At 36.3% G+C, this 14512-nt stretch overlaps 1 protein-coding gene across 3 annotated transcripts in view; it reads left to right on the forward strand.

The window, feature by feature from the left end:
• The window catches only part of SLC9A9 (solute carrier family 9 member A9), a 208675-nt gene that overhangs the window by 116312 nt on the left and 77851 nt on the right, over positions 1–14512 (forward strand). For all 3 annotated transcript variants that reach the window (XM_033005451.2, XM_033005452.2, XM_033005454.2), the window contains exon 12: positions 3213–3366. In XM_033005451.2, coding sequence (XP_032861342.1) covers positions 3213–3366 — 154 coding nt within the window. The remainder of the gene's footprint in view (positions 1–3212; positions 3367–14512) is intronic.

Here is a 14512-nt window from a genome sequence, read left to right on the forward strand (position 1 = left end):
ACAACACATTACAGAGGGTGGATTCACTTTTACAGCTATGTTTAATCATGATTCCTGATAACATTCCATTGTAAATCAAAACTAGATTAGTCCCTGTATAATTAAGCCTGAGCTTCTCAAATTAAGTTCAACATCAGCTAAAGTCAGCAGGTCAGCATTCTCTGTTCATGTGAAAAAGAAATACTTCAGTGTATTATATTGTAAGGGAACTATCATTATAAACTAGTGGTCTACGCTGCATGAAAAAATCCTTATTTCAATTCAGACCCTGCTATGATGTCTTTAACTGGTAATACAATTAAAAGGGAAGGAAACTAAATGGATCCAGATGGACTTACTAATGTCCAATAATGTTTTATATTTGCACATCACTGTCCCATAACCACGAGGGGACTATTTCACAGGTACTGTACTGCCCCTTCCACTCTTCTTCCAATATCTCTGTTTACTTTTTACTGTGATTTCCTCTTCTCTACAGCACGTAAATCAGCAAGAGAAGGGCTTGTGGGACATGGTGCTACAGGGGTGGTTGCTGTTAATATAAGACATTACTGCAGCAGCGGAGTCTGAAAGGGTGGAACACAAACACAGAAGAAAACCAAAAAAGAATGCCTGTGTACAGGCAGCTGTTGTGCAGGCATTTACATCTGCACACTCATACATGATGGTGGGAAGTGTCAAAATGAACTTTTCCGAGAAGATAGATATGAAATCAGCTAAAGAGAAAACAAGGAAGAAAAGAGCAGATGACTATGGTTGAAACCAAAACACCAGATCTACATACAGAAGGTCTCCTTTCCTGGCAGATTCTCTCCACACTACTCACAAACACTATTGCCTTCAAAGGCTCTTCAGAGGGATGGGTTCAGAGTAATGTGTGTGTGGAGTGTGAGCAGAGGATGGATAACAGCCCAAGAGGGCACAGTTTTTCTGTTCTGTGGGCCTCTGAAGCTTAACCCTGGGGGTGGTTTTCTTTGGAGGCCCTGACACATTAAAGAATATCCTTTAAAGATGGATCCCTAATGGCTGGCACAGCTAGCACAAAAATCTGGTGGCAAATCTGTGATAGAGCCCAAAGGATCAATGGATCACAGTACAGATGTGGAACTGCTGTCAGTGTGCCATCTCTGAAAGATGAGGGGAGAGAATATCTGTTAATGGTTTATCAGAGCATTTTTCTTCTACCATGCCACTCTCTCCAGGTGTAGCTGCGGTACCAATGTCCACTGAAGCCAATCATTCCATTGTGCTTTGTTGGTATTTTTTCCCAAGGTGTTACGGAAAACTTAACTTTTGTTATCTTCAGTCTATTTCAGTACCTTACCATCTTCTGAGACTGTTAAATTTCCCCTCCTTTATTTGCATTGTTACTTGGAATTTACTTTGATATATACAATAGTGTTCCTTGCTTCTCACTGAGTCTTTATATTTTAGGTTATATTCATTTGCTTCCTACTAAAGCAGTGGGAAGCAAATGCTTTGTTTGGTCATTTATTTTACTTTGTTTTCAGTTGAAACTGAATTAGCTTTTATAGATTATGTTGAGCCTTTTATAAATGAAAAATCCAGTGAAGGCACTCTATTTCTCTAAACTGAAGAAATACCCAGTCGCGTGCTCAAGAAGTAGAGTCTTAATGATATATTAATCAACATTTTTTTTTAATATTCCCTCTTGCTAAAACAGATGTTCTAGATTTAATATTGCATGTACCATTGTGATGCAGTTGTGGAAAGCAGCAGTTTTCCACCAAAATGTAGCCACCAATTATTTAAGCATATAATCTGGGCTAATCATCTTGATTGCCACTATAACCACTGGAAAAAGACCATTTCAGTGGTGGCTGATTCCTTCCTCAGATACATGTTTAACATGAGCTGATATTTTTTTTTTTCCATAAGAAAACAGTAAAGCATGTGCATCCTTAGAGATGTCTTTTACATGAAAACAAAGTCAAGGACAAACCCACTTGTTGACTGGAGCATTGTTTTTTTAAAAGCAGAGATTTTAAACCTGCTGCCACTGACCATTTTCAGCTAGTATAACTACAGTCTGGTACTTCCTTGCAGAAATGGCTTTGTGTTGGTCTCTGGATAAACTGTCCATCTTCTATACCAAATAATTCACATACTATCTATGTAATCTGAAAGACTTTTAGAGCTTTACTCCAAAAATAGCTGCATTTAGCAGCTGATTAAATGATTCTGCATATACCAGCAGTGCCTTACAAGAGGTTTAATTATTAGATTTACTCTCTTGATACTTGCAAAGAACTTTTTTGATTCGGTGTGTATTGTGTACGTGTAACAGCCTTACTCTCTACACTTATTTTATGGATTTTTTTGAGAAAAAGATGAAGTAAATTTAAATAGATAAATGAAAAGCATTGGAAAATATAGAGTATTGTTTGTATTATGCATCCTGAGGACTGGAGGCACTAGAGAGCTTTTTTTCCCCCCCTTTATTTTAGATGTGTCATTCTGTGAGGACCTATTTAGTTAGCTTATTACTACCTACGGGGCTTTTTTAAAATTTGCTGTTAGCTGTTTTCTCCACATTTGTAAGTTTTTGTTTATTCTGTGTCTGTAGGTGTATAATTTTACAACTATTATAATATTGCAAGTACACTAAGAGCTAAAAATCTACATTTATTCTTCATCCCCTTTTTAAATATTTAAAATCATCTTTTAAAAACTATTCATTGTTTTTAAGGCATAACTTTTGTGACTGTTCTTAACACAGTGAAAGATTTTAAAGGAATTTTGAAGAAATTTTCTATTTTTTCAAGCAAGAAATAGGTAGCATATTTGGGTACAGATTTTAATGCCAACCCTCTTTCTCAGTTGCACTTGATTTAATGATTAATCCCACTGAAGTCAGAAAAACAACACTGAGAATAGATTTCTTTTTTAACATGCATAAAGTCCAGATTCCTATTTAATACGCAATTTTTCAAAACAAAGAATTAGGTGATAAAATAAATGTGTGATTATTATGGGAATATGAGAGCAGTTTCATTGTCCACTTTCGCAAAGTTGTTTACATTGCATTAATCACCATCCTTTCAGTTAGCACAATTCAGCATTTTATAAACATGATCATGGTCTGAAAATTTCCTCTGACCATGGAATTGGGTTTGGGCTGAAAAGAGCGAAGTTCTGTTTCTCCATCACATTAAGTTCATCATTACTGTCTGTTTTTTTTTTTTTTTAAGGTTTACGTGGTGCAATAGCATTTGCATTGGCTATTCAAGACACAGAATCCCAACCCAAACAAATGATGTTTACAACAGCACTGCTTATTGTGTTTTTCACCGTCTGGGTGTTTGGTGGGGGCACAACACCAATGCTCACATGGCTTCAGATCAGGTTAGTACTATCTTTACAATATTAACCATCAAAATAGAATGCAATCACTATGAATCAATCACTAAATTCCAACAGTTTTCTAAAGCTTACTTACATGTTTTTATAGTTTTACAAGCACACATGAACCATTTGGCTACCTGGTTGAGGCTCCAGACCACAAGGAACAGGTTCTTCCCAAGTTCATTGTGGGTTTGGACCTAGGTCAGACTCATCCTTATTTCCTAAGAGTTCGTTTCACTACTGTTCCTTTTAAACACTGTGAATAAGTGTTAGCAGTGTCCTTGGCACTGTTGAAGAAAGAGCTATAAAGGCAGATTTTGCCTTCATCTAAAAATGTGTATTTATTACACAAACATGTCATAAGTAATGTATTTCTGATTATAACGTGAATATACTAGAAAAACTACCTGCATTGGTGTAAGATTCAGCCATTATTAGTTATTGTTTTATATATGCTCCTTCACTATATTATATTTTAAATTACTTAATAGCCACTTGTATTCACAGACAGCAATGAATGACAAGGGAGTTTAAATGAGAAAAAGAGAGGGAAATAGGAAGCTGGAATAAAGAGTACCTAATTTAAATGTAATGTCCTGCCAAGCACAATTTCTGAAACCCCACTTTTAAGAATAAAAATGTAATGCTATTACTGAGTTCTGGTTACTTCATAATCCATTTAGAACTCACTGCTATGGTTTGTAAGGTCACCAAAGGAAACCTTAATATCAAGATAGGCTTGTAATTCACAATTCTTTATCACTTATCCTATATATAACATATACTTTCCTTGTATACAAAATGATGTCTGATTAACAAGTCTTTGTGTCAGACTTGCTATAAACTACCAGCTGAAGATAACTAAATTGGAGCTTTAACAAAGAGCATAGATAAAAGCTTGCAGACAAAGTAAGGACTACCATACAAGTGCACTGTATAAACATAAAACGCAGGCATCCATATGCAATGTGGGGGCCTTCAATTTCTGTGACAGTTTGATTCTTTTTCATAACATCTTTCTTATGTCACAATGTCAATCAAGTTCACTACAGTTTGGATATACTCCACCACTGTCAGCCATCCTTCTGAGATTTGCCACTTTTTCACTGTCAGTCAGCAATAGATCTTGTGGACCAAATCAGTTTCGATTACTATTATCGGAGATTAAGGAATAATTTGGAGAATACAGTAAGGGAAAAATGAGGTGGGCAGTAGTCATGTGTCTAGCCACATGACTGATATCTAGTTAGGTCACTAGATGCCTGTTCTGGTCTATCTCTCTAGGTAATTTTTAAATTAACATTGTCACGTGCTTTCACTAATACAAGCAATTTAATTGTATGCAATGGCATTTCTTCTGTTACTTAGTACTACCCAGAGGTGGGGGAAGGCCCCCAAGAGAGGATCTCTCTTAACTATTTATACCATTCAGTGCAAGCATATGCTTGTTTCATTACCCACCTGTACAATAGGTTTTACCAAAGACACTGAAAGTAGACAGTGATTATTGGTCTGAAATGCTTATCTATCTGCCAGACAGATTTACCAATCAGATAATTTGTTTTTGTAGCTGGGATATAGATTTTTATTACTGTAAAGTTATTAGGTTCACAATTCCCACTTAAGTTCTTGACATCAGAACATAGAGCTTCATAAATTATGAGTATGTGGTCAAACTGAGATAAAACTTTAAATAGACATCTTTAATTACAAATGTATCTTGAAGCTCTGATTTCTCTTTCTAGCAAATATCTTTAACCGTCTTCATAATTTATTACAGTTCAATATAGAATTATGTCCTTAGCTACTAGCATTTGTCATTTAAGTAATTGTATTTGAATGTGGTGGCAATTCATGCCAGTTGATACTTAAATGGATTCTAGCAGACCAATTTGCTTGGTGTACTATCCCCAATATGCTTGCAGCTGTGCCTGAATGGCATTTCTGAGCTGCATCTATCAGATTTTTTTTTTCAGTTAGAAGAGATTGTATTTTTCATGCTAGTTTGGAGGGTTCATCTCACAAAGCGAAGGGAAACTGTATTATGAGTACGAAAATTATGACTGTCTGTGAAGAGACTCATTGGAATGGGTTGGTATGACATCGATTACAGAAAAAAAAAGACGATGCCAGTGAAATGCTGCAACTATGTCTGTAAGAGAGAGACTCACGCTAGCCTGTAAGTGTTCAGTTGATGTGAACTTAGATCAGTCACCATCCCAGGGCAGTTTGAAACCACATCTGTGTGCTTCCCCGGTGCTTTAGGGAACCAGATTTACCACTATCATTCAAATCTAAAGCACTAGATCAGTTAATCTAGACAACTAAAAATAGTTATTCACATTATCAAAATTAACTACTTACAGGAAATGAAAAATATATGAATGACTGCTTTAAAGTCACGGTGACTACATTGGATCTCCCTACATAACCTACAAGTTGCTGTATAAGTAAGCCTTCTCAGGGGACAGGAATGGTCAAAAATACAACAATCAAGCAAATAACTGTCCAAAGCTGAGTGGGCTTTTTTTGCCAATTAACCATTTCATCATAAAATTATTATCCAGCAGGTAGTGTATATAATTGAACAGGAAGCATTCAGAGGATAATAGAGAGAAACGTGATTTCTGGCACTCTGGATTAACTGCATCTTATTCATGTACATTTTAATTGGTGCCCAATCTAGCTATGTGAAATAGGATACAGTTCCTATCAGTAGTTCAGGAGATGGAGGTCTTAACTCCTCAAGGTTGATCAAGTCGGTCTTATCCTAGAGATAATTGCTTGAGTTTATATGTTACAGACAAACTTATCCACATTTTAGTTTTGAAATATAAATAAATCTATCATCCGTTAAGTTGAATACATGTAAAAATAACAAAAATTACAAATAACTAACACTAATATATTTACCATTTGCTCTACCATAATGCATTACAGTGTTAGTCAAGGTAGAAGACAGTATTCAAGATCTGTATAGCCTTCTTATTGTATACTGTTGTCTACAAATCATACCATGTTTCAATGATTTATTGCACTTTCAATAATTTACATTGTGAAATTCTCATAATGGTGACCAAGACTCCTCATATATCAATAGAGTGTAAGAGAATAGAACAATTACAATTTTTAAATAATAATAGTCTTCTAAAAAAAATCAATTTGTTTCCATAATAACTGGAATTTCCATAATCTTCCACATCTTCTCACAGCAATAGCATCAAATCTGCTTTTTTCTCTTTTTTTCAGTTAAAATTTAACTTAATGTAAATATAATCTGTCACTCCATTTTTAGAGAAAAGATGAAGATGTGTCCTCAGAGATAACTACCAGCTGATTCATTCCAGGAATATGTATGGCTTATACAACACTTGCAAATTGTTGCCAAAATATATAGTAAGATACATTATCAAAACTAACCATGTGCTACTGAAAAAGGCTCCATTTCTATCTCCCATTTAATGCAGCAATATCACTTGGTTAACTATCTTACAAGGTTGCAGAGGCCAGCTGTGCTGAGAGCTTTTGTAAAAAGAAGCTTAAATGGATCCCAGGAGTTCACCCACGTTTATTAAGGTTCACAATTCTAGGTCCCATCATTTAACAAACACATTATATTGAAACATATGCTCCTACTTAAACTATAGTTTGAATCTAGGAAAGATTCTTAAAGCGTTGAAAATCTTACCTGCTAATGGAAGAATTTATGTCTACATGTCTCTATATGTTAAAATACAGTTTTGAAAGAAAGCCATAGCAATCATTCTCAACATTTTACTTACTAGTATATTTACCCATAAAGAGTAGGCTTCAAAATGAGTCAAAACTCTTGTCAAAGTCTGAATATTTTTAAACTTTGGTCTAAAAGAATGAGACATACATTTTCAGAAATGTCATATTTATTTTAGCTGTCTCCTTTTTTAGATACATGAAAGTCTCAAGTTTCAGGAAGTGTTGAGTGTTCCTTTTCTGAAAATGGGGCCCTGTTTAAATGTTCCCAGTTGTCTGGCACAGTAACATAACATTTCTGAGCATAAAGGCTACTGCACAGTCTGTTACAGTGTTATCAGCTCGCATTCTGAGAACAGAACTGGTTGCGCCACATTCCTAAATAATACATTGTCTTTTGGCTTATCTGAGAGTTATAACTAGAAAAAAAAAAGTCTTTATGTCTCATATGAAAGGACTACAATATACTGCTCTTGACAGACAATGAATAAACCTGCATCAGTGTATGAGAACAGTAACATGATACATCAACAGAAAAAAAAAAGATAGCCATTTAAGCATGAGTTCACAGTCAAATTGAAGTATTCAATAAATGTGCCTTCAGAGATGTTGAGCATTACCTCCTAATGATTTTGGATATATATCTCCCTTCATTCCCCATACTCTGATTAAAAATAGAGCGGTAAATCTGCAATGAGAGGTTTGGGGATAAAGGATTCTCCTGACAGGCAGAGCAAAAATACAAACCTGTTAATAAAACATGTCCTATAAAAGCATTGTGCTAGGTATTAGGTCCTGTTTGTTTATCATCACCTCCTGTGTAAACGTTTGTCAAGGGATTTCCAGACTTTTTGTGCATCTCTTTGCAGCAGTTCTTCGACAAATAAGGAGATTTTTATTCCATATTCTAAATAAATACTAAGCAGCATTGAATAGTAATTTTGAATACTGTGCCTATCTGGCCATTGCCTTTGATACGTATTTTTTAACTATCTCTGTCTATTTGCCTGGCTGCCTTTAAAAACATGCCGTCTCTAGCTCACCTAAAACTTCAGTTCCAAACCTCCAACTTCCTCTAAATGCTAACGCCAGAGGCCTGGCATATCATCCTTTATTGGGATCACCAAGGCCGTCTAAACTCACACTCTCATCAGGAGCATCTCCTCATCACACTCTTCTATGAGAAAGCACCAACCCAGGAAATTAAATTAATCAAATCATCTATTGTCTTCCCTAACTTCTAATTGACCCAAATTTTCAGATGCACTTCCAGAGGTTTCCCAGAGCTCTGCTTATTCTTTTCACTGTTCAGATTCCAGCTTTATAACTACAGACAGCTATTTCCCTTTGCCCATCTAGGCAAAACTAAACCTAAAAATGTCAAGGTTATAGACTTCCAAAACTTTGTTTGCATCGATGGAGCCAGAAGGTGAACAGCAGCTAGTCATTCATTCACACTACACTGACATAACTACAGCATACCTTAATATAGTCAGTGATCCCTGAGAACACAAAATATAGAAATGTATCAAGTGTAAAAAATGTAACTGAAAAAAACAATCTAATGCATGTAACAAGAATAAGAGGAGAAGATTCACATCCCATAAGTTAAGTCTTCATATCTGTTTGAAATGAGTATATAAGCAAAAGGGATAACATTGCTATGGAAACTCTTTTCAGTTTTGTATGGAAACTATTGCTGACTGACTAGGAATAGAGCGCAGGTAAATTGGGAGCAATATTGTTATCAGCATGAAAGAAAAATATCTGTCATTTGCAAGGGTCAAGCATGCAGTAACCCCCTGTCCAGATCTACAACAATGAAGGAAAAGAAAAATCATCTACAGATTACACATAGACATATCTCTATCACTGATATGAAACCACCAAAGTCAAGAGAATTATCTCATGGGTCCTTCTATTTATTCTTCACAGACTGAATCATTCAACCAACACAAATATATAGTCCTTACAGGGGTTTACCTGTATCTATTTTGATGGTAAATCTACACTGAATAACACTGACAATACATAAGATCTCAGACTAAAAGTTGCAGAAAGACCTATTGGAGGACTGCTTACGAACTCATGTATGACATTTCTTTTTTGGCAAACTAAATTTTTTAAAGAAAGTTTTATTTTGAGTTTTTCTTTTTCCACTTTTAGAAGTTCCACCATAAAACATAAACAGACCAGATTCTTATGTGGGGGTTTCTTTGCAGTATGGCTACAGCACTGTTTTCTAAATGAAAAAGATAAAAACATGATAGGGCTGTACCCAAAGCATTTTGAGGACCTGGCTTAGCTGTCAATGCTTTTGAAATAAGGCCAACTATTTGACTGTATCACATCTGAAATGTAAAATTATAAGATTTAGTGTTATGGTGTAAAAGTTGGAAGATCAAAACACTCCTAACTCCGAAACTCCCACCTATTTCCATATTGCAAATCCACTGAATACAATAGGAAATGAGCATTCATCAGACATCAGCACCCAAAAGTCATGAGCCAGCATTCAATATCTTTGAGAATGTTAGTATATCTCTTTACAATAAAAATGTTTCATGGATAAGCTATTCTTGCAAGAAGTCAAGATTTGGGTTCCTTCGGTATCCAACACTTTAAACCATTGCTCCAATAGCAAAGACTAAGGTAGTGCATATGTTTACCAGAATATTGCATTAGGAGTGCAAGTGGGCATGCAGGGCTAAGTGCTCTGGCTTGACTGCTTGTGACCATGGCTGTCTACCAAAATAAAATTGGTAGGTAGTAAGATTCTGTGCTTATCCTAGCCCTTTATCAACTGGTTACAGACTGCTGAAAGAGAACTCTATGACAGAGCAACTAGAGTAGCAACATGACCTTGGCCAGTATTATAGTGCTAGTGTTTCAGTAACAAAAATATTCTTTTCATTATTCCCAAACTCTATAGTAGTATTCCCTGTGTTCAGCTGCGTTCAAAGAGATGATGCAGAAAGATAGTTTACAACGCCACAGTGGTAGCACTTGTCACTGCCAAGTAAGAAGCTTTGATCAGATTTGGTTTGTACTTTAAGCTCCCAAAGTTGTTCTTTCTGCTTCCCAGAAGAGGCCCTTCAAGCTTAAAAAAAAAAAAAAAAAAAAAAACCAACCACAATGACAGAAAAAACAAACCCAAGAAAAACCAAAACAAACCCACCAATATGGTAGGCTTGGAAAGAGTTCTGCTTTATCTAGAAAGGCAACAGTTGTGCTAAGAAATCTCAAGGATGGGAACAGTGGTAAAAATATGACAGCTTCAGAGCTCCAGAACAGGAGGTGCTGAGCAGGAGCCTTCCTTTTCCACAGCCTCAGAACAAAGAAGGATGCACTTCAGATCAAAGGATTAATAGACTGTTTTAGACAAGATGGATAGTGCTGCCTATATTACTATATTTTTACAGTTATACAGAAAGATCGATACTTTCTTCCTTTTTTTATATAATGACATACAAGTCTTATTAAAAATCTACCTATTCCCGAGTTCTGCCAGAGTTAAGTTCTGATTTGCCATCATATAGTTGCAGCATCTGGATGGCTGTATCTACTTTCCTTTGTCAAATGAGTTATAAGAGAAAATTATCTTCTTCAAAACCACATTTGTAGAAATCTGTATGAATGGGATCTATGGGAGTGATGGTGATTAATCTCATAGTGTTTGCTAAACAGAAGTCTTTGGACAAACTGATCTTAAACTAAGTGATGCAAATAAGATGTAAGTAATGTTAAAACTCACGATTTTCATATCAGCCTCTATTTGCATCATCTGCTGTGCTGTGGGTACAAGGCTAGAATTGAGTATTACTCAACACTGTACTCACTGATCAAGCCATCACCAGAAACTGCTCACCTTTAACTTAACAGGAAATTCCTCTCATGTAAGGCTTCTTCCATCACTATCCAGTTTGGGGTTCTGCATCTTTACCTGATAATGAGGAAGAAGCCTTTCAGATACTGAGGACAGACACAATCTGCAATATTCTGCTGCGTGGGTAAAGGACAGGCAGGATCTGTCTGGTATTTGGAGCTTTAAGAAGATGGTCAAACAGCAAACTCAGGCAGAGGTCACAAAGGCCTCAGCCTTCAACTGTCCTGAAAACAGTTGCATATGCTTGACAACCTCCTGCCCCAATGCTTTATGAGCAAAGTGTACTGGGCCCTTTTCATTGCTTCCCAGCAGGTGACGGAGACCCCTCAGCTCCTGAGACAGTATCGCTTACTGTAAATACAAGTAGTGAGAATCTTGAGACTCTTCTAACAGTATTAAAACTTTCAGAGTGATAAAGTAAGCCTTTTCTTTAACTTCCCAAACCATAGAACAAATAATAGTAAGTCTTAAAGACATGTTCTCTGTCATACTTCAAAGTCCTGTAGTCAGAATTGGCTTAGAAACTTCAAGTACATTGAAATTCAATGAAGGTGAAGCTCCTAAGTCACTTTCAAAAGTTTGATTTAGACAGTTTCATGTAATGTTAAGTGGAGCATTGCCTTCTCTAATCTTACTGGGGTGAGATGTGACTATGGCACTGGAAAGAATGGTGTCTTGACAGCTGATCTAGGCAAAGAGGCTGCAGTCAGCTGAGATGAGCAGGAGTGATCCTGCTGCCTGCTTAAGAGCTTCATCAGAATATTGTACTCCATTGCTGAAATCTGCTCTGCTCACATAGAAGAGCATGAGATAGTACAGCTCCTTACAGTCATTTGTTATGAACTACATTCATGTAGGAGTTTGATCCCTATTGCTCCTCATTTATTCCTAGATTAAGTGAAATGTTTACTCTGAGTAAATGCATCTTAGCTTTCCTTTTTCACCTTCACATAGGTGCACAAGGATTATTCCTCCTGAAATATAGCTAGTCCTTGAGATACTCTGAGCGCAACAGCCAAGAGCATATGTTCATATCTTCAGATGATCCCTAATTCAATAGTTATAAATTATTATGAACCTTATTAATTGTTTCACTTATATTCCTTTGAACACATTTTCCTTTCACCATTTGTCAAGAGGAAGGAAAGTCAGTTTAGAAAAGGAAGTTTAATTAAATGTTTTCTCCTGGCCTTGGCACGTTCTGTCTTCTATAACCGTATTCCTTTGGGTCATATTTCCTCTAGAGTCCTGGAAAACAATTCAGTGAAAGTGAAGGATCTGTTGATTTACTACTGAAAATAGAATGTCAGCCTAAGTATCTTCAACTGTAATTTGTGAGTGACCACAACATAGAGATGAACAGTTCAGTCAAAGGCAGTATGTTTTCAAGTAGTGTTATATTTCTGTGTGCTTCACAGTTTATTTTGTTTTATTTTCAGAATACTCATAATCAGTCTAACTTGTATTCCCTCTCAGTAACAGAAATAGCTCCAATAAACAAAGCTTGATCTCTTTTTCCAGGGTCATAGTCCTCTTTAGCCATAGTATAGCTAATATTTTAAGTCACGCTGCAATAAACACTCCTGTTGAGAGCCCAATTTCAGTCAAGCATCTTCAGCCCACTGAGTTCCTTTTAACTCAGACACACTTTCAACAGAGATCACACTGTCTTTGCCTGGAAAGTCTTTTAAATGCTAACAAAACCCTCTGAAATCCAGAGACACCTGTAATTTAATGTAACAAGTCTAATCATTAATGCTGCAATTATTTTAAAATCACTATTGTCCTTAGTTGGCCAACTGTCTGCACCTGTGAGCTTCTACGGGACAGCATTTTGCTAGTCTTTTATACTGATGATAGTTTGAATGTTCCTATGCTAACAAAAATAACTGCATATACACGAGAAATTATGTTGCTGTCTTCCTGGGCTCACCTCAGCATTAGGATATTACTGATTTATGTGCAGACTTTTAGGTCACAAAATTTACATTTCTACTTAAAAGGTAAGTTTCACAATTGCAAAAAACACCTTGATAATTATTCAAATATAACAAGGCAACTTTTGTGTGAGTTCATAGACAGTCCAAAACAACAGCTCAGAGAAGACGCTGTCGCACGATTATCAAAGGAGTGGTATCTTCAAGACAGATAGTTTGGCTGATGAGCCCCATCCTTGCTCCCACACAGTACTCTGGGTACGACAGAAAAATAGTAGTTTAGGGTTGACTTAGGAAACTGCATGGCTGTCAGTCACTCGCTGCCCACCAGTAGATGGGTGACAAGTGATCCAGAGAAGAGTCAGAGTGTTAGCCACTATAAATATCAGCACTTTCAAATTCAGTCAAGCACATTAGAGATCACTGTATTTAAGCATATGAGTAATTTTCACAGTAATCTATTGATTATTTGTGACATGGGTCATAGCCTAAGATCAGATTCTGGTTTATCACTTTGTTCCCTTTGATGTCCTGTAGTAGCACAGACTAAAATACTGGTTTAGATCGTAGTTAAAGATCTTTTTTTTTATAAAAAAATACTGTTAGATATGATACTTTCCATTTGGCTGGTGATCTTTGCCACCAGTTCTGGATTTGTGGGTATGTATACCCATAGTGTGTATATAGTATCTACAAGAAATAGAAAGTCATCTGGTGTTCCTGACTAAAGACATGTTAATTAGGGAATTGTATTCTGCTTCAAACCCTGAGATGTTCCACATCACACATGAAATTGTGAGCAGAGAAAATGCTTCTTGGGGCACACCCATGCTGAAAGGGTTAATGTATTTGCTGCTTTTATAATAGTAGCTAGAGCACGATTAGCCTGGTAAATGTTATAAATCAAGCATCAGTATGAAATCGGACTTTAAATGTATTGGATGTTATTATAAAAAGAGCAAATGGATAATTTCCTTTCATTTCTATCTGAAAATGAGAAATCATCCAGGTAATGAATCTCAGTGATCTCCTGAAATGCCTATCATTTATTTGCAAGGAACTTTTCTGCTACGATAAGGTGTGCATTTGATCTCTCAGAGTTATTCACCATAGCATTTTGCCTGAATGATACTAAACAAGGTTTATAAACATTTATGTTTGATACCAAAACAAAAAAAAATACAGAAGACTCGGGCTTTCTGATTCCGACTGTGAAAGGCAGCCCTCTGGGCAGCTGTTGAATGGGAGACTTTGGATTGTAATTGTGACTTGTGCATGACATGTACCCAACTCCTGCTGTCATCACTGTTGGTCTTTATTGGCCAGAGGTGTCTAATTTGGGGCACAGTCTCCTAACATGGCAGACAGTTAAATCCCACCTCACATACCTTGTATATCTAGCTCCACATGGCTACTGAAAACAGAAAAGCAATGAAAAAATTAAAGATACACTTTTATTGCTAGAATATTTGTTACAGGAAAGGGAGGAAAATTACACAGCAATAAGGAAGATTCATGCCTTTCAATTTACTAGGAATAAACAATAGAATGAATTTTCCATGTGCCAAAACCCCAGAACAGTATACAGATCTTC

This window comes from Tyto alba, unplaced genomic scaffold, assembly GCF_018691265.1.
Source record: "Tyto alba isolate M040663 unplaced genomic scaffold, T.alba_DEE_v4.0 Super-Scaffold_10, whole genome shotgun sequence".
NCBI classification, from domain to species: Eukaryota; Metazoa; Chordata; class Aves; order Strigiformes; family Tytonidae; genus Tyto; species Tyto alba.